Source organism: Balaenoptera ricei, chromosome 12 (genome assembly GCF_028023285.1).
Source record: "Balaenoptera ricei isolate mBalRic1 chromosome 12, mBalRic1.hap2, whole genome shotgun sequence".
Taxonomy (NCBI): domain Eukaryota; kingdom Metazoa; phylum Chordata; class Mammalia; order Artiodactyla; family Balaenopteridae; genus Balaenoptera; species Balaenoptera ricei.
The window spans coordinates 8,690,614-8,711,460 of NC_082650.1; the positions used below are offsets into that span (position 1 = coordinate 8,690,614).

At 42.6% G+C, this 20,847-nt stretch overlaps 1 protein-coding gene across 2 annotated transcripts; it reads left to right on the forward strand.

The window, feature by feature from the left end:
* The first annotated feature begins 6,452 nt into the window (after window positions 1-6,452).
* TAGAP (T cell activation RhoGTPase activating protein) lies at window positions 6,453-14,811 on the forward strand. Of its 2 annotated transcripts, XM_059941867.1 has the most exons (10): window positions 6,453-6,479; window positions 6,567-6,620; window positions 6,934-7,000; window positions 8,274-8,440; window positions 9,127-9,288; window positions 9,770-9,879; window positions 11,296-11,491; window positions 12,490-12,604; window positions 13,275-14,269; window positions 14,309-14,811. In XM_059941867.1, exons 1-10 carry the CDS (start codon window positions 6,453-6,455, stop codon window positions 14,546-14,548), a joined length of 2,133 nt encoding a protein of 710 aa, XP_059797850.1. In that variant the 3' UTR covers window positions 14,549-14,811. The 2 variants fall into 2 exon arrangements, with proteins under 2 accessions (XP_059797850.1, XP_059797849.1); XM_059941866.1 differs by having other exon boundaries at window positions 13,275-14,811.
* The last annotated feature ends 6,036 nt before the right edge of the window (window positions 14,812-20,847 follow it).

Sequence of the window (20,847 nt, forward strand, 5' to 3'; positions counted from 1 at the left end):
AGAACCGAGCCCACTCTGGCTGGACGGCAGCGAGTTCGCAGCAGAGAGAGGCCGAGCCTTGGGCCGCAACTGACTCCACTGGGCCTGGTCCTTGATTCTAAGCCCCGGTGTCCCGGTCCCCTCAGCCGCACAGCATGGAACCTGGCCCCGGGGCAGGGGGAGCTATAGGATCCGGGATGAAACATTGCGGGATTTCCTCCGCCGGGAGGAGCGAGGCTTCGGTGGGTGGAGGGTGGGAGGTGATGAGACAGTCTTGTTTGTGTGCCCTCCAAGTTCATGGCACAGTCAGCGTCCGGATGCTGAGCCCTGCTGCCTCAAGCCTAGCCAGGTGAGGCCTCCTTACCTCGGGCACAACCAGAAGGTCCAAGGGCCTAAATCTAATGCACGGCCGTCAACATAAGCCTGCGGATCACAGTGGCCGGGCTTGCGGGGACAGGAGGCCCTCAAAGTCAGTGACATCCCCCATGGGCATCCCCGTTGCATCACGACAGAGAGAAGATCCTTCTCAACAAAGCAAAGACAAAGAGGCTAGGTACCACATTTCAATACCAGTAGACATACAGTGAGAGTCAAATGCTTTCATTTAATAACAGAATTTTATTGTGGAAAATAATGGAAGTATAGTAAATGCCTACTCTGTACAATGCACTCTGCAGGGCGCTTGTAAGGACAAAAGGTGAAGATTGGCCCCTGCTTTCTGGAGGCGCAGGGTGAACTGCTGCTGCGGAACAAGGGAAGGGAGCTTGATTCATCCTGCAAGGGTCCGCGGGACGCGTCTTAGAGGAGGTGGGACTTGAGCTGGACTCGGAGGGAGGGAAGGGGGTGATTCCACAGGGCTGATGTGGTGAACAGCCTTCCAGGGAGGGAAGCAGCTTCACCACAGGCCTGGAGGTGCAGGGGTGCACTTTTAAGGAATGACAATAGACTCTGTAGCTAAAACATGACAAGTCATAATCAGAAAAGAAGGCTAGATTCTTTTTGAATTTTTTTATTTGTAACTTGAAAAACTTTCTAGAAGATCAGTGTATCCATCAATCATTAGGTAGCCAGGTACTGGCGTGATGTAAAAGTCCTTGAGGAAATTGTGACCTCTTTGGGAAAATAATCCTCTATGCAAGAAGTAATTGATATCACTCTAATTGAGAAACTTGGGACTCTGGGTCACTGAGCAGACCAAGGGAGAGAAAGGAAGAGTGAGCCTAGAATGGAAAGACTGGTTCTCAAGTGGGTGTTCCCACAGCAAGATGGGTAAGACTGCACAGTCCATCCGGAAAATACAGGGTGAGTGACTCATAAGTCTTGGTCACAACTGTCAGGACTAGAGTAGCAAGAGCCTTCGTGAAGGGGCATCCTGAGTCAGCCTGGAGATGCAGGAAGAAACCTAAGTGCTCTCAGTAACACCACGAAAATGCGCACTCAGCATAGAAATCACAGACCCTGTCCCAGAGTTTATTGTCTTTAGACACCCGCCACAGTAAAAACAAAGCCAGTTCTTGGGAGAAAAATCTGTTGTGACCAGGAGCTAAGTAATAAACATCCTAACGTGAGAATCACCTTTATGAGTGTGTGTTTTTCTTCAACCCAACCGTCTGTCTTGTCTATTTCTGCTTGCTAGCAAAAGCCAGTTAAGTTTCTTTCCATGTTCTGAAAACTCTTGTCATGCAGGGTAAGAACTTGCTTTTCGAAAGAAATTATGAGGCAAGACTATGGAGAGAATGAAATTGATCTTTCCTTTTTTGTTTGTTTGTTTTTCGATATGGCTGCTTCCAAATTTCACACTGTATTCACAAATGTTCTACTATTGTTCAGAGAAACTGCAGCAGTCAAACTTACTCTGAGAGTTTCAGAATCAGTGGTGCAGGACCTGTCCTCTATGACTCTATTTCCACAGTGGGAACCATGTGCCGAGCAGGGCAGCACTGATGGTGGACGCGGTGGACGTCTCCTTGGTCAGCCACCAGGACCAGCTGCTGATGGCGGCTTACCATCAGTTACAAAACTTACCTGTTATTTAGATGATGACTCTTAGAATCTCCCAGGGACATCAAAAATGGTACTTCCCTCTTGGTCCTCCCATCCATGGTCCAGTCTGTAAGAAGAGCCAAAAGATATTACTGCTTTGAAAAATGAGGGGCTCTAACTAACTCTTTTCTGTTGGCTTACTTACTACGAACTTCAGTAAAGTAGTGTGTTGTAGGCAGATGGAAGAATTATAGACAAGTGAAAAATGCTAATCTCTCTGTGTAACAGTTTCTGCGGGTCACTGAATCTTTGGTGCTATGTATTTTTTAAAGATGATGTAAATTGTATTTGATTGACCTTTTTTTTAATTTTTATTTATTTATTTATTTTTGGCTGTGTTGGGTCTTCGTTTCGGGCGAGGGCTTTCTCTAGTTGCGGCAAGTGGGGGCCACTCTTCATCGCGGTGCGCGGGCCTCTCACTATCACGGCCTCTCTTGTTGCGGAGCACAGACTCCAGACGCGCAGGCTCAGTAGTTGTGGCTCACGGGCCCAGTTGCTCCGCATCATGTGGGATCTTCCCAGACCAGGGCTCGAACCCGTGTCCCCTGCATTAGGCAGGCAGATTCTCAACCACTGCGCCACCAGGGAAGCCCTAGAGGGAATTTTTTTTATTCAATATAATTTATAGCATTTGCATTTTTATCATTTCTTCCTTTTAAAAGGTCGAAAGTTATCACAACATAATTAACAAACACATTATTCCACTTTTCAAAAGAGCTGTTACTGAAACATGTAATGAACATGTTTATAAAAGTCTATTTCTTATTGTATTTCATAATAAATTTAAAGACATGATCCTCTACATAAAAAAATATATATATATAACCCCCAGCAACAATCAAATTTCACTTTAAAATTCACAATGTTTTAAATGACGTATCGAAAGACAAACAGCACTTTTCTTGTGTCCTACTTCCTCATTTTTCCCCACTGCCATATGTCGATGGCTGGGTTTATAGTTTATATACAGAAGGACGTTTGTGTCCCTAGGACAACTGAGAAGAAATGCAGTGAAGTGACCACCATAAAGGACACGAGACTCAGAAGTAGAGGAAAGGGGGTGAAGACCGCTTGGGGCAGCTGCCAGCACAGAGCCGTCATGAAAAACATGGAAAATCACAGTGCAGCAGATGTAACTGAGCAGGAAAGAATTCTTTCTTCACTCTGAGACTTGTTGAACCTCTTAATAAACACTATGCAGTGGGGAGTGATGGACTGTCAGGCAACACACCTTGGCAATGATTTTCATTGAAAATGGCTATGGCTGTAAATAGGGTGAAGATAATAGGCAAATAAGACACGAATGTGGAATTTTCTCACATGCAAAGATATGATGTAGATCAGCAGTTCTCAAACTTTTTTGGTCTCAGGAACCCTTTACAAAATTATTGACAACTCTAAAGCACTTTAATTTATCTAAGTTCTATCTACCCATATGTATCGTAGGAGAAATTAAAACTGAGAAAAATTTAAAACACAAGAAAATGCAAGTTTGCATTCCCATAGCTATCAAAACATCCCACATCATGTGGCCTCTAGAAAACTCCACTATATACTCTTGAGAGAATGGAGTCAAAAAGGCAAATAGCATCTCAGTATTGTTACAAAATAGTTTGACCTCATGGACCCTCCTGAAAGGGCTCCAGGGATCACTAAAGGCACCTTGAGAACTGCTGGTATATGAGTGTTTGAGTCTCCTCAAGAACCCCCCAGCTTGGACTTGTCAGAAGACGCAAAACGGATGGGCCTATGATTTCCCCACCCATCTCTCAATAGAGCAACATACTTTAAAAAAAAGTTTTTTAACATTTTATATATCAGGATTCTAGATTCATCTTCCTTTGACTATAGAATCCCATGACAAAAAGAAAGTTTTTAAATCACTGGTGGAATGTGTATTGTGGGGTATAGGGCATAACATAAGAAGCCCTAAGGATTAGAAAAAAATATGGTCTTCATTTTTAAAAAGAGGGAAATATATCGATTGAGGATGGATGCTTTAGTTGTAAGAGCAGTGCAAACATTAAGTTTCTTAGAAGAACCAAAGAAAGTATCCAATGAAAAAGTTCATAAAATACATATTAGCAAAGAATATGTATTATAGTAATATCCTATTGTGACTATTTCATAAGTAAATGTATTTATACAGAAATTATTTATTGAGTACCTTCCACGTGTCTGACTCTAGGATAGGACAGCATAAATGCCCTTTTTCATAATAATAATGAAAATCAGTGAATTCATCTCAGAGGTTTGTAAGAGGGAGGGTGAAAGAGCAGTAACATCTACAGATGTAGTGGGGTGCTGCGTGAACTCTGGCAGTTTTAAGAGAGGGCACCTCTGGCTGGAAGCCTGGACACTGGTTCTGTCCTGAGGTCACCCGCCGAGACTCCGAGTTACCGGGCAAATTTTAACAGCTCTGTGCTTCAGTTTCCCAAAATATGCCTAATCATGACCTCCTTTCAGTATAAAGACAATAGCGCTATCAATATAAAAAGAGGCTTAGAATTACAGGTGCTAATAATGAATTAAGTCAAGGTATTTGTAAACTTCCTGTTGAAGAATAGCATACATACAGAAATGTACACATCAGGCTAGCAGCACCTGGATCAAGAGATGCACCATTACAAAGCCCCTCTCTGATCCGTCAGAGTCACCATCCAGCCCTAGGGAAACGCTATTCTGGCTTCTAATAGCACAGATTACTTTTGCTGTTTAGGGGCTTTGCATGCAAGATGCAATCTTTTGTGTCTGGCCTCTTTCCCTCAACATTATTTTGTGAGACCCAACCATATCGTCGAATGTAGTTATACACTATTCATTCTTAGGGCTCTGTAAGACTCCACTGTGTGAATGTGTCACAATTTATGTCTCCATTCTATTGTCGAGGAACTTGAGTCATTTCATATATAGCCTTAAGCCATAGAAAAGACCAGCCTTCTCTCTCAACCAGAAGGCAGGATCCACAGACGAAATTCACCATCTCCTTTCTACTTTCGAATGGTCTGACCAAAGGAATGTTTTGTTTACCTCCCATGACAGAATTAGATCTAATCTGACTAAGACCTAAGTATTGAGTTAGGGAAAGAAGAGGTTAATATGTTGACAGCCTGCTCTGGTGGACTCTTTCTAATTGCAGACCTGGCTTTGGATGGTGACTATTTTTCAAAAGAGGCAGCATGTCTTGGGTTTCTTAGAGGGGCAACATCCCACACCTAGAGGGCGCTTATCAATGTACAGTGACTGGTGAACAGAGGAGATGGTGGGTGGGAGGGGAGACAGCACCCAAACAGGATACCAAAAAAAGGGCACCTGAAATGACCACTTTAGAAAATACAATGATGTTTACGTACGGAATAACACAATTTCTTATTCATACATCCCACCTATGACATTAATCAGAGCCTTCACCTATGGCCATATGTCATCTTTTCCACTCTTAGTAGTTTACAAATGTCTTGCTTTGAAGTGCAAGAAGAAGAAGAAGAAAAAAGACCCAGAGCTGCCCTAAAAGGAATGAGGAAGTGAGAGCTCTCCAGTGTCTGGCTGACTCTGTCCGGGTGACAGCCCGTGATGTTCTTTCCGGTCTCAGTAATATTCTGAATTTCCACCTGCCCGCCCCCTCTCCCTTATAACACAGAACATGTGAAGTTAGAGCAGTTCAGTCTCCTCACTGACAGTGGATTAGTAGGAGCTGAGTGTCATGCTGTTTCTCCCATTTTCCACAGTTCACGGGAGGTAAAAGAAGTCTGGGTGGAGGCCCTCGGAGGGTAAGTACCATAAATTAACATGACAAGACAGTAAGCTGCCTAGCGGGTCACTGGGCTTTAAGATCGTATCCAACAGAAAATAGTGACACCGTGGAATATGCAACAAATAGTGTTATAAAGAATAAACACAGAAAGCTTTGCTTTAATGTGAAGCCTGCACTTTTGGGATATAGGAATTCTGTACATGTTATCTTTGTTTTATGTCTGCTGTAAGTAGCATCCTGGGAATACGTTTTTTCCTTTTCCGGTTAGATGAGAAAATCTGTGTAAAGCACTTAATACAGTGCCCTGACACACAGTGAGCTCTCCAAAAAAGAGTTAGTTGTTATTGTAATTGTTATTCAGGTTATCTCCTGATGGGAACGTAATAAATGAATAACAAAGTTTGGCATGATGAAGATATCAGGTTTAAAACATTTAGAAATAAGTGTGTTCAGATGTTGTGTTTAATAGCATAAGACATCTGGTAACATATAACTGACTTTAAATGAAAACTTTTCTAGCCAGTAGTTTCAAACTTTGTGTTTAATCAGAGTGGCACTGAAATTGGCCAATGCATTACGTGTATCCCTCCTAACTTTTTCCCATATGATTTCTCGTATACAGAGCCAAGGCCACACAGGAGCAAAGCTCATCATTGGACAGTCAGCCCAAACTCTAATGAAGTTGACAAGCAGCTGCCATGCTGTATGCGCCCTTCTTACATTTATTAATTCATGATTTCTCATGGCAAGAGTCAAAGAGGTTTACCTAATTTAGTGTTTTCTCTTTTAGTCAAAAACACTAAATGCCAGTAATATGGAGACATTAATTGAATGTCGATCAGAGGTAAGAAAGCAATGTTTAAAACTTTTTATCTGCACTGTGAGATGGAAAACTTTATTTTACTTGAATATCATTTGTACTGTTTAGTTATCAGGATAGAAAATCAACATAATAAGTGTAGTAAATTAAAGACTAATATTAATCGAGATCTTCCATCATGATAAGCAGGACATTAGTATTGATTCTGGAAGACAGAAAAAATTAATGGACTATTGACTAGTTTTTGATATGAATAAAATGTGGAATGTATTTTGTGGGGAAAGACTGGGCAGATTTCTTCAGTCATTATTTTTAACTAAAATAAATCTATTTTTAGGGTGACACCAAGGAACATCCTCTGTTGGCATCATGTGAGAGCGAAGATAGTCTTTGCCAGCTAATTGGTAAGTTTTGAAAACATACTGATCTTTTATGTAGAGGTTCCTAGTTTGCCAAACCACAGTGCTTTACTAGGAATATTTTTTTCAAAGTGTTCTTTTGAAGACCACAGAACATTAACACTTGCATGGCAGGGAGGCTCCAGCTCACTAGAGAGCAAGCACTCTGATAGAAAAGATCTTCCCTAAGCCAACCCCCCAGCTCTCCAGAGGGGTTTTAATGGAGTTACAGATCTCCTGGCATTTATGTTTTGACAATTAAAATGTGCATACATGTGAAAAATACACAGTTGCCTGTACCATTTTCGCCCTCCTCTAACGGAGAATGATTCTAAGAGCACATGAAGCAATTGTTACTAATCTCAAATCCCAAAGAACCCACCGTTCACTCAATTTTTTCCACAATTCATTGCATTATAATGTAACCCTGACCCAGTTCTGCTGAACTGTGAGGACAAGCCAGTTCTCTATCCATCCTCCTCCACTTGCCGGTATAAAAAGTATAGAAACATATGCCATTGCATTTAGAATATGTAGCTTTTATAATTAGAAAACAAAGGAAAAGGAAGGAGAGAGAAAACAGAGAAAGAAGGAAACTTGTTAGACGTTATACCCATTGCACACGTCTTCAGGATTTTGCAAGGATAAAATATCTTGGTAAGGTCTTGGTTCAAACCTTCCTGCAGCAATTTGTGCCCGCCCTGCCCTAAAGCGTCCACTGGGAAAACCCTGCAGGTGACTGTAGACAGACTGCGTGGTGTAGCTCCCTCTAGTGGTGAGTGTTAGCATGGCCACAGAGGTTTGTTTAATGGCCCGCCCAATGTAGAGCCTTCAAAATGGTCTTGAGCAAGTCACTTCCTCTTCCTATAAGTTTCATTTTCTTCACTAGTCAAAGGAAGAAATTAAAATAATCTATTTCACATCAGAAATATCCACCGTGGTTATTAAGGTCAATATGTTAAGATGGTTGTTTATGACCTGCTTAGTTAGGTTTTGCTCATTTTCTGTAGCAAACAGCTGGTAAAGTGTAAAAACAGGAAAGGTGGAGTCTTTGAGGAACCTTGGTGTTGCTGTTTAGGGGCTGGCTTTCCTGGTAACATTGTAGTTGTTTTTCAGGTTGATTTTTCTAGATTAAGATTCACACCCTTTGCTTCCTCGGTTTTTCAACATTATTTGTCCCACACGGCAAACCTAGATGACAATATCCGTTGTCTTATCTGGATCCTTGCTTATCAATATTTTAATCTAATTTCTCTTTGCTTTGTTTTCTTGGCTGTAGAAATTAAGAAGAGAAAGAAGGTGTTGAACTGGCTCTTTCTCATGAGAAGATTTTCTTCTTCATCAGATTTTTCTGGGGCTTCAGAGCCAGAATTGAAGTCATCCCTATTTGATCAGCCCTTGTCAGCTATCTGCAGTGACAACGACACACCCCCCAGACCCATTCAGGTAGGTGCACATTCACGCGTGAACCTACTTCAGTTTTCTGCCAGCTGTGAAAAGTCCTCGGGAAATCTGAACGGCATTCTCATGCTAAACTTGTTGGGGCTGATCTTTAGGTTTTTTCCCACGTTTGGAAATGGTGTTCCCACTTAGGAATGCAGTCAGGAGAATACCTGGCTGCTTACATTCTAGAAATTAGTTGTATTTGCCACTGAGCTCAGGTTGATGGTCCCTCCATCCTTCTGACTTCATGGAGAGAAGAATGCTGAAAATGTGTAGCTTCTGAGAAATCAACAGACAGAGATTTATAGAGTTTATGATCAGAAATCCAATGTTTATATGGAATGACTTGAAAGGAGAGAGGCCTGAAATAGTTTTAGAATGTGCAAATTCCAGCTTTCACAATTTACCTCCTCTTAGAAAAATGGCAGGGCCGAGGGAGACAGTCGATAGCAACCAGACTGAAAGGAAAAACGCATTAGTAGTCTCTTGTTAACATTGTCTTAGTATCCTGGAGAGCTAACTTTTACAGAGAGGACGTTTTATAACAGGTAAAGTTAGCTACTGTTCATGTCCACTATTTTAATTCTTTTTCTCCTACCAAAACATAGATTTTTCCTGTGTTAGTAGCAGCGAAGTGTGTCTTCAAACCAAGAGTAACCATTTCCTATTTCTATACCCCTTTCCTTTAGGATATTCTCACTATACTATGCCTTAAAGGCCCTTCCACTGAAGGAATATTCAGGAAAGCAGCCAACGAGAAAGCCCGTAAAGAGCTTAAGGAGGAGCTCAACTCCGGAGGCGTGGTGGATCTGAAAAGTCTCCCTGTGCACCTCTTGGCGGTGGTCTTTAAGGTGAGTTCACAGCATTGGTGCCAAATGACCTGCTGATGGGCTCTGACACACTGACGCTCAGGAAATAAGATATGGGCTCTTTACCCTACAAAGCAAAGGAAACTGATCTGAGAGTTTAACTTTTTTAGCTAAGCCTTTATTTATTTGTATAAGCATCTCTGTTTCTGTGATCCCCGATTCCAACAGAAAGTGATGCATTAAATTCCCCGCAAATTTCTCTGAGGAAAAGCACTTGGATTGTCCCATGGCCGAGTCCATGCCCCTAAGTCTGGTGGCCCCTTGGATGATGGCCTTACTGCGCCTGTTGTTAGGAAGCTGCTGAGAGACAAGTCAGGTGAGAGATTTCTCCAGGCTAATGAATGCAGGAAAGAAAGGGCGCAGCCTATGTAGGGGATGAGCACAGAGTCCCTGAGATTCGACAAACGAGGTGAAAGGATGGCAGCACATTGTGTAACATGAACGGTCCCCTGCCACCCTCCAGGACTTCCTGAGAAGTATCCCACTGAAGCTCCTGTCCTGCGACCTGTTTGAGGAGTGGATGGGCGCCCTGGAGAAGCAGAGTGAAGAGGACAGGATCGAGGCCCTGAAGCAGTAAGTTGCCAGCCTCATCCCCGGAGGCCGGGCCCGCACGGTCTCCATCCTTTGATTCTTCATGTAACTGTCAGAGTGGTTTACGTATATTGCAATGTTTAGGGAGTTCGAGTGGAATTGTTCATCTACTCCCAGAATACAAATCTAGAGGTACCCTGGAAATTTTTAGAAAGTAGTATTAGCCAAATGAAAGGAAGCACCTCTTCCAAAGATAGAAAGCAGACTTCAGTACTCACAAATCCCAAGAGGTGGGGAGTCTAAAAATATAAGTAGTTCAAGAAGGTATGGAAAAAACTCATAGATGAAAGCCTCAAAGCAGGGTAACCAGCCAGGTGTAGGAATCTGGGGTCTCCTTAACCTGTACACTGATGTCGTGCAAAGCAACTATTCTCCCACGAAACATCCCTTAAAGCATAGTAAACAATCTGGAAGGGGTTGTTTGTTCATAAAATTCCATAGTATATTTCATATTCTTGTAATTAACCAAACTGAAAACTATATAAAAGCAAATTCCAATGACAGCAAAAACAATTCCATATATAAATGGAAGTGTGACCTGTTAGAGACTAGGAAATCTTAAACACCTAATGTTAAAATATCAGCGCTTTTGCCAAATCCTATGAAAGTCTGTCTATATATTATGATTGTCTCACATGGCTAAATATTTTCAATGAAATATTTATTGAATTGAAGACATTAGTGTGTCTGTCCCTACGATTATCACAATAAGTTTCTGCTTACAGACACAAAGCTCTTTCATAACAATATCTTCTCATGAGAAATGAACGATCCTTATGTTAGAGACACCATTTCATTTTTTGAAGCTATGAAGCTTTACAATTCTAATTTATTAGGAGTAGTGCCAATGTTGACATTTAAGTGCTGCTGTCACAATTTTTATGAACATGCTCCTATAAACTGATTTAATCTCCATAAAGATTTCTCAGAATGGTATAAAAATGTGTCATCTTCATTTGATGAGCACAGTTTTAAAAAAGGCAAATGATTGTATTCTTTAAAAAAAAGTCTTGCAGTGTTAGAAGCAGAAAGGCATTCTACATGGCTAAATGGTTACTCAACAAAATGATTTTCAAAATGTATTAAACTATGTATTTTACTGCAGGAGTTAATATTTTGTAACTTAAGATCCATGTAAAGAATAAAGGGCCATGTTATTGGTGTCCTGATCATAAAGGCCAGTTTTTTAGGGCTTCAGGACCTTGTGGTTAACTGATTCATTCCGTGTCAGTTGCCACTGGAAGTGTGTGAATGAACGTTTCACAATGTCTCTTGTGAAAATGAACCTTCCTCATTTTAAACGAAGTCTGGGTGAGGCAGAAACTTTCAACTCGCTACCCTCAAGCTAGACAGGCCGTGAGCCTCCCCTAAAACCAGCCTTCCCGAACTCCGTTCCAGGGTTGCAGATAAGCTCCCGCAGCCCAACCACCTGCTGCTCAAGCACCTGGTCTCCGTGCTCCACGTGATCAGCAAGAACTCCGAGGTCAACAAGATGGACGCCAGCAATCTCGCCATCTGCATCGGGCCCAATGTGCTGAGCCCGGAGAATGAGCAAAACCTGTCATTCGAAGCCCGGAGAGACCTGAATGATAAGGTTTGTTTCTGTCTATTTCTGAGAAACTCTTCGTCTGTTTGCAAAAGCCAAGCAATAAAATGCCTGTGAGTTTCTCTGACTCAGTCAAGATCACCGTGAAAATACGAAAGGCAAATGCTTTGGTCATAGTTCCATTCTCTTGGGTGTGTACATTGGATGAAACTGAGTGAAGCTAGGCCTGCGTCCTCTATCATCCTACGAGACAGAGGACTATTGATACCCATCTTTACATGACTGTGTCCCAGGATGGAAAGGCCCTTTCACTTTTCTCTCTTTCGTGCATCACACTCTGTCAGTTCAGCTACCAATTTGGGAAACTCCTTAAATGAAAATTTTTGTTGCTTTAATGTAATAGATTTTTTTAAATTCACAAGTTAAAAATGCATGTCTCAAAAATAATTTTCATATAGGTGATTGTTATCAATTTTCCGGATGCTCCTTTCAGATACATAAAGATCTCTCATGACCATTTTGGCATCTCCCTAACTGCTGACCCCCCCTATGTCCCCATTCTTTTTTTTCTTTTTTTTTTTTTTTTTAAAAGATCTGTATTTTTTGTGCAGGGAGAAATGTGATATCAGTCAACACTAGAAACCTGAGTGAATGTACGTAATATGGCATAGTATTTTTTTTTAATTTATTTTTAGTTTTTGACTGTGTTGGGTCCTCGTCTCCGCGCGAGGGCCCCCTCCAGCCGCGGCAAGTGGGGGCCACTCCCCACCGCGGCCCGCGGGCCCCCCACCATCGCGGCCCCCCCTGCCGCGGAGCACAGGCTCCAGACGCACAGGCCCAGCAGCCGCGGCTCACGGGCCCAACCGCTCCGCGGCACGTGGGACCCTCCCAGACCAGGGCCCGAACCCGTGTCCCCTGCATTGGCAGGCAGACTCCCAACCACTGCGCCACCAGGGAAGCCCCTATGTCCCCATTCTTAACCACCCTTCCTTTAAAAATAAATAAAGATCTCGTTAAGCTGACAACCTGCTAACTTCTCCTCACAGGTGAAGACACTGGTGGAATTCCTCATCGATAACTGCTTTGAAATATTTGGGGAGAACATGCCAGGGCATTCCAGAATTGCTTCTGATGACTCCCTGGAACACACTGACAGTTCAGGTGCGGAAGGTACTCTCAATTGATTCTGACTCTGGGGTCAAGTTCATGGCCAGCTACCAGTCCAGACCAGTAATGTAAAGCATCCCTGGTATCTGAAGCAGAGGTTACCTTCACACATCACCAAATCAGAGTGGACTCCAGTCTGTAGGGAAGTCATTAAACACGGAACCTTTTCTCTCGAGTTTCCCTGCACTGTTCCCTCGGGCTGCAGACACTCATTCAGCTTCAGCCTAGAACCTTCCCCTTCCTCTTCTAAGTCATGAAGAACTGCTAATTTTATTAAGTAACTTTTAGCTAGAGGGTTGTGGTAAGAAACTTTTGTTTCCACACCGTGGAATATGGGTCTGTTAAAATGGGGATGGATCCAGTCAAAAGAGCCATCCAAAGGATCAGTTTTAAATTTAAGATCAATACATTTTCAGTGGAATGCTGTTTTCTCTCCTTTCTCATTTCCTCCCTCTCTCGCTTCATTTTCCTACTTATCTTCTCCACCTCAAAATAGTAGATATGGAAAGAAACAGAATTTTAATGTGGCCAGTTTCGTACCAAGCCCCAAATTAGCATCACCAAATCCCCTGGCGCCATACTTGAAATAAGTAGGTGAACGGTACTTAGGTCTATTTCTAAAAGTAACGCAACAAAAACTCAACCGTCCCTTAACCTCCCGCAGACGTGTCGACCCTGCAGAACGACTCGGCCTATGACAGCAACGACCCCGACCCCGACGCGGAGCCCAGCAGCGCCGGGGGGTCCCTGAGCAGGTGGCCCCCAGGGTCCTCGGACCCGGCTGCCGGCCTGGAGCCCAGAGGCCCGCCGCACCCTTGGGAGCCTGTCCTCAGCAGTGCGCCCAGACTGAAAGGCTCTCTCGGGCAACCAGACAGGAGGTACTCGGACCCCAGCACGGCGGCATCCTCGCAGGAGTGCCTCGAGGGCAGGAAAGCAAACCCGAAACTCACGCGCAGTGAGGATGACTTCACCGTGACCCAGGCAGCCCCTCGTTTTGCAAGTGAGGAACCCGAGGACCCGTTTCCAGAGGAGGTGTTTCCTGCAGCGGAAGGCAAAACCCGGAGGCCACGAGACCCGAGGGTGCAGAGCCCGGCTCAGGGTTTGGTGTCACCGTGCACACTGGCCCCCAAAGCCGCCTCCAGCGGCTCCCTGGACGCGCTCTCCGACAGCTCACGCCTGACTTCTCCTTCCACTCCCAAAAGAAACTTCTTCACCAGACATCAGTCCTTCACAAAGACTGAGAAAAGTAAGCCCGACAGAGAAATTAAAAAACACTCCATGTCATTCTCCTTTGCCTCTCACCAAAAAGTGTCAACCAAAACCCGCAGCTCTGCTGTGGCTGCGAAATCCCAGGGCTGCGCCAGAGACCAAGTAAAGAAAGGTCTTAAAAAAGAAAGCCAGCTCGCTGGCCGAATCGTCCAAGAGAACCTGTCTGACGTCCACGGCCAAACAGCTGTGGACTTTAACTCGGGGGCCCACTCCCTCTCGGTGGAGAACGTGTTCCAGCTGGTGGATCAGAGGAGCCCCAGCAGCCCCCCGTCTTACGAGGAGGCCATTCAGCACCAGGCCTTGGAGCTCGCCGCCTACGGGAGCCAAACAGTTGGCAGCATGAGGGCCAGGATGCTGAGCCTGGACGCCCGGCTACACCCTCCTCTCCCTGTCCACCACGGAGGGGACGCAAGAAATACATGCGGTCAGGAGGCACTGGACGGGCCCCGACTGTGGCCCAGGACTGAGAGCTGGAAGCAGAGCAGGACTGTCTGTGCTTCTATAGACATGGCAGGACAGGTGACTGTCACCAGGAGACCTGAGCTGCATCGGCCGAGAACCATGTCTGAGTCTCAGCAGAAGAACAAGCAGGCCCTCCTGGCCCGGCGGTGTAGTCAGCCCGTCTTTGATGCTGATCAGTTCCGATTCGCTAAGGAATCCTACATCTAGGATGTGGACCCGTCACCCAGACACAGCGCGTGGCACCTCTGTACACGCAAGGCTGTGTACAGAGCTGCTCTGAGACTCTGTTTTCCAAAAAGTCGTGAATAAGCTCCTTTGGAAAGCTGTGTAGATACCTCCTCAGAGAGGACAGCTACCCAGCTCCTCAATGGCACTCAGGCAGTGTCTGTGCACCTGCATTTGTGCAACATGTAGCAAATGTATCAAATGCATTCTAGACAAGGCGTTGGGTGCGAAGAGGTCTACGTCGATGTGTGTATATATTTGTTTGTGAACTTGCACTAAACTGCATGGTGTCCTCTGCCTCCTGGGGCATTTTTCTAGTGGTTAGGGTTTAAAAATGATCTTTTCTTTTTTTATGTTGCCTCAAACAGCATGCTAGTTTTCACATTTTCCACAAACTCCATTTAGGGGAAAATGTTTAAGTCTCTGTTAGAAGTTTCCTCTAGTAAGCAGCTTTGTGATAACTAGTCACCACAGTAAGATGAAAGAAACAGACAGCAAGGAATAGAGTTGTCAGTGTTTGGAGTTATCAAAGGCATTGCAAGCTCCGGTAAAAGAAAAAGTTGTTGTTAAAATGCATGAAAAATACTTCAATATGTCCTCTAATCATCTGATTCTAAATTTGGGTAAGTTAGTGAAAATGCATCACATTATGCGTCATTAACTGATTTCTAGCACTTTGAGTTTCTTTGTAGTTCAATGGTGTCTTCTCCAGTAGTGTGGAGGAAATTACTTTATATGCATTGGCGGGCATGTGTAAAACTTCAATATAATCTCACTACAATAAATTGCCTTCCTTATTTCAAAGTAAAAATGTTCATTCTTTATTGATATGTTGCCTCTTCTCCCTCAGTTCATAGAAACCCACCAAGAAAATCATTCATACACTGGTTCATTCAACAAGCATTTACTGAATATATATTCATTATTCTAGACTGATAGGCAGAGCAAGATGTGGATCTCATGTTTAAGAAGAAGAGACAATCCCTGTTCTCCAGAAATTTGCAAAACCCTCTTTAAGCCAAGTTTTTGGCAAACGGTCACTCAGAGGCCAGAAAATTTAGTATACAAATTATTATTATATTATTATATTATTATATTTAGTATACAAATATAATATTTCCTGGTTTTAGTAAATTAAAGTTTTCAGTACTTTTAAAAAGCTTATTTTTACAATGCTCAGTTTTCTTGATTGTTAGCAAACATAGTGGTAAAATGTCATAGATTAGAACTTTCATGCTCAATGATTAAGATATCTTGGAGATACTGGATTTGATTTTCCTTACTTTATCAATTTCTTTCATAAAACACTGCATGTTTTTGGTTTGTTAAAGAAGTATTTTTGTGTTGGCTAGCTACCAGATGCTGAAGACAGATCTTTTGAGAGGTGATTTATTAGCAATGTGGTATAAAGTTTAAAATGTTCTAACCCAGATTGCTAAAGGCATCATGTTCAGACCCATTAATATCATTTAAATACTTTATTAAGCACCACCGATAATACATAAATTTCAAGGGGGAGACACTCCCCTTCTGACCGCTGACTTAAGAAAAGCAATCCTTTTCCAGAACTGGACACTAACAGTGACAGTTACAGTCTTTAGCACCTATCAGTGCTGGGCACTGCACTAAGTATTTCAGGACTGAAAGAAAAATCCTCCATCATCTTTCTAGCAACTTCTCATCAAGAATCAGAGAGTTCTCATCAATAGATGACTAACACGATAAGCTAGGGAGCCTCCCATCTATTCCACGTTACCACTGACCTGACCTCCACGTGACCCAACTCAGACCACAAAAACTCTACCCCCATTTCCTTATTTTACCAAAGTAGGCATGAGACGGAAAGTCTTCTATTGCACATAAGTAGTCCAGTTTGTTGATGAACATTTATGAGCTTCTTGTAGTCAAGAAGCTACTATATTTGAACACTGGAAGAAAAGGTATGGTGATGATTTCGAATACTTCACAGTGTGGTATTCCCACTTCTAACCACGGAGTCCACTAGCCTTTTAAAATAGGAGAACCCAACCTGGTTCCCAAGCATGGTAGTCGGGTTGTCATAACAAAGTATCACAGACGAGTAGCTTAAACAACAGAAATGTTCAATCTCACAGTTCTAGAGCCTAGAACTGAAATCAAGGTGTCGACAGAGGGCCCACGCTTGCAGTGAGATTTGGGTGATATTTTAAAATGATACTGTAGACAAGGACCCCAGAACACCACAGTTCTGTCTTCCGTGGACCGCCTAAAGGCCACATAGTCACAAATGGGCCTGACACTCCAATGCAAGGTATATGGTAAAACCAGGTTGGAAGCCAAGGCCTAAGTGGAGGCTTCAACCTAAATCCAGGTCTGATCCCCAGCCTCCAAGCCCCAGGGCCTCCCCAGCACCCATTCGTTATCCTGCCTGGCCCAGCTTGGGAGGGATCCTGACCCTCTAACCAAGGGAAGAGGCAGGGAGGCACATACAGTTCATGTGCCTGTTGGTGAACAACCAACATTCATGTCCTGGAATCTGGCTGAACAGACTGGAATTTCTTCCTCTTGGGGAAGGTAGGAGGTTTTCTCTCCTCCTACCAAGAGGGAGAAGGTGGGTTTCTGAATGCCATTGCCAGCATCCCACATAGTACACTGATTACCTGCGATCATACACTGACCTCCACCCCAGCACCACTCGGGACTTGGTCCAGAACCTGTGTCTGTTAACCAAGCTGGGTGCTGGCCCTGGAGCTGAGCAAACCCGCGGTCACCTTGGAGCTCAAACCCAGCAAATATAACCTATGTTACCCTGGGGTCCTGGAGCATTGAAGTGGTAGCCATGGCTTGTATGCTAATAAAACAGATAATAGTTAATTGCCACAGTGCTTCCCACAGCCATGCATGAGAACACCTAAAGGGCGATCAACACTGTTTATCCTAATGCACTATTAAAAGAATAAATTCTAGCTGAAGTTTCCTGATTGTGATATCACCAAAAGGACCGCCAGTACATGCTTTCCTCCTGAAGGGTCAAGTAGATGGAAACCCACATCAGATGGGCTCTCACATATTTTGAGTTTCTTTTTTAACTGAATTATGTAAGATCTTAACGCTTTATCTGCAATGGGAGAATTACTGAGGAATCAGAATATAAATATTATGCTAGAGACAAGAGTGAATCACTTTTTGGCAATATTTTAAATGTGGACTGAGGCCCTGCATCTTGCCCACTCCAGAGTACAATTCAATGTGAATGAGGAACCACCAATGAGATGAAGCTAACCTCCTCCTATTATAGGCTACCCAGAGGGACCATAGTGAGACCAGCAAACCTGCAGAATGCAGTATCTTGCTGGAAAAAGGAAACACAGAATGATTATATCTCTGTAGGAAAAGAAAGACAATGTGTTGGCACAAGAAAGAGTATGTGACCCATATTCACAGGGCCTGAGTCCACACCCCAGATGGGTTACCATGGATCAGGTACCAAACTGTCTGAGCATCAGTTTCTCCATCTGTAAAATGAAGATAGTCAGAGCACTGCATCAGTTATGGAAGGCACCTCACAGCAAATCCCGATAACAGAGGCTTAAACAAGAAGGGGGCTGTGCTCCCTCTCTATTAAAAGAAGAACAGACGGGCAGTGCAGGGCTGACATGGCAGCTCGACAACATCCTCGGGCCCCAGTTCCTTCACACCCAGGGCCAGCTCCACCAGCATGTGACCCATGCAGTCACATAGGGCCCCATGCTTCCAAGGGCCCAGCGCCAGAGGTGATGCTCTGTTGCTGGCATTTTCCTTTTGTGCTGCCCCTGCGAATCGCATAGCTAGTCTCATTCACACTTTCTAGCTTTCTAGTCCACCATCCTTTCTGTGAGCATGATCTTCCTCCAGGCTTGCCCTCCAAATTCTAGGCAGGAATTTTCTAGCTCAATAATTTCTACCTACATTCATGTGGCCAGAATTTAGTCACATGGTTACTCTCACCTGGAGAGGGGTCTAGGAAATACAGTTTTTTGTAGGCACATTGCCTCCTCCGATAAAATCTGTAAGAAAGAAGAGAACAGTGGACATTGAGTAGGAACTATTAGCCCTTGACACAAAAATCAAATAAAAGAGATTGTGGATCTGGTATAACACATACCAGTTTACTAGTTTAGTTGCTCTAATAATAGAAAGCAGGATAAAGTGCAGGTTATCTATTTCGTATAGAAAGACAACTGAAAATGTTGAATATGATTAGGGATAATATAAAGATAAAGCAGACAGTTATCCTGGAGTATTTCAATTATTAATATGCACATTGTGAGAATTTTATAATTATACAAGAGTAGTTTTAAGCAAAATAATTTAATAACAAATATGAATTGACCTCCTACAATATAAAAGATACTGTACTTATATGAGAAATTTACAGCCTGCTAGAGAAATAAAACACCTCTGAAGGCAAAGGTCAGTTCCAAATGAGTGGTAACATAAAGTGCTAGAGTAGAAGTGAATGATTGCTCCATAGTCCAATTAATTTTAGGATATGCTTCAAATTTAAAGGAGCTTTCTGTATGAAATTCCAATGTCAGTAATGAAAGATTTCAGCCAATGTACAACATTCAAAACAATCATGAGAAGTTCTAGGTAGGTATTCATTTATGGGATTGGACCATATCATCTTTGAAAAGGAGATAGATAAGACTTCTTTTTTCCATCTTTGTTGAAAAAGGCATTTCCTATCCAAAATTGCTTTGGAAAAGACAAAGTACTAGATAAGGTAATGCTAATATGTGAGAGTTCATCATTTCAAAACAACATTTATATCATGTTACTTTCCAAAGCTCCCCAGTGGCTTCTTAATACTATTTCTATCAAGTTAAAAATCTCTAACCAACACCTCCCACTCAAGGCCCACCTTAATCTAGCCCTATCCTAGGAAACCAAACATTTCTTTCCTTAACTCTCCAGTGGCTTTCTACATAAATAATAATAATAGCAGTAGCTAATATGAAATATATATGTGTAGACTACTTTTCAGAACCTGAGAGATAGCTAAAGTGGTGTTCAGATGAAAATTCTTGTCCTTCTAAAATTATATTAATAAACAAAAATAAAAATGAATGCCTTCAGCATACCATTCATGAAGTTAGAAAGGGAATAATAAAAATATAGTTGAAATTAATCATTTGGAAAACAGAAAAAGATTAGAACTGAAAAATAAAACCAAACTAGCTCTCTGAAAACAAACTTCTGCCTACCCTACGCAAGGAAAAGGGTAAAATCCAACCTACACAACATGAGAAATGATCATGGGAAATCACAACAAAGACTGGAAATTCAAAGAACCAAAGCCTTCCTTTGCTGAACTCTATGCAAATATGAATGAGATGATCAAGTTTCTAGGAAAACATAATTTACCAACCTAATTCCAGAAAAGAGAGAAAAGCTAAACAGATGTACTTCGTATAAGAAACAGAGAAAATTACAGATCGATCTTATGAATATCGATGCAAAAATTCCAAATAAAATATTGGATTGGACAAAAAGTGCCTTTGGTCTTTAAGTAAAAACAAAAGACATGTTTTTCACTTTCACCAAGAACTTTACAGAACAACATATTCACCCTTTTGTTCCACTACCTTCTGCCATTTTTCAGGCATCTTCATAATTCCATCTTCCCAAAACTTTTTATCTTTTTGAGCAAAGAACTGTTCCAGGTGCCTTTTACAGTCTTCCAGGGAATTGAAATCTTTTCCATTAAGAGAATTTTGTAAAGACCAAAATAAATGGAAATCCGAAGGTGCAGTGTCTAGTGAATACGGTGGATGAATCAGAACTTCCCAGCCAAGCTGTAAGAGTCTTTGCCTGGTCATCAAAGAAACATGCGGTCTTCATTATCCTGATGGAAAATTATGTGTTTTCTGCTGACTAATTCCGGACATTTTTCGTCTAGTGCTGCTTTTCAGTTGGTCTAATTGGGAGCAATACTTGCTGGAATCAATCGTTTGGTTTTCCGGAAGGAGCTCATAATAGAGGACTCCCTTCCAATCCCACCATATACACAACATCACCTTCTTTGGATGAAGACCAGCCTTTGCTGTGGTTGGTGGTGGTTCATTTCGCTTGTTCCACAATCTCTTCCAATCCACATTATTGTACAGTACCCACTTTTCATCACCTGTCACAATTGGTTTTAAAAATGGAATGTTTTCCTTACATTTAAGTAGAGAATCGGATGTGGAAATGCGGTCAAGAAGGTTTTTTTCTCTTAACTTATGTGGAACCCAAACATCAAAGTGATGAACATAACCAAG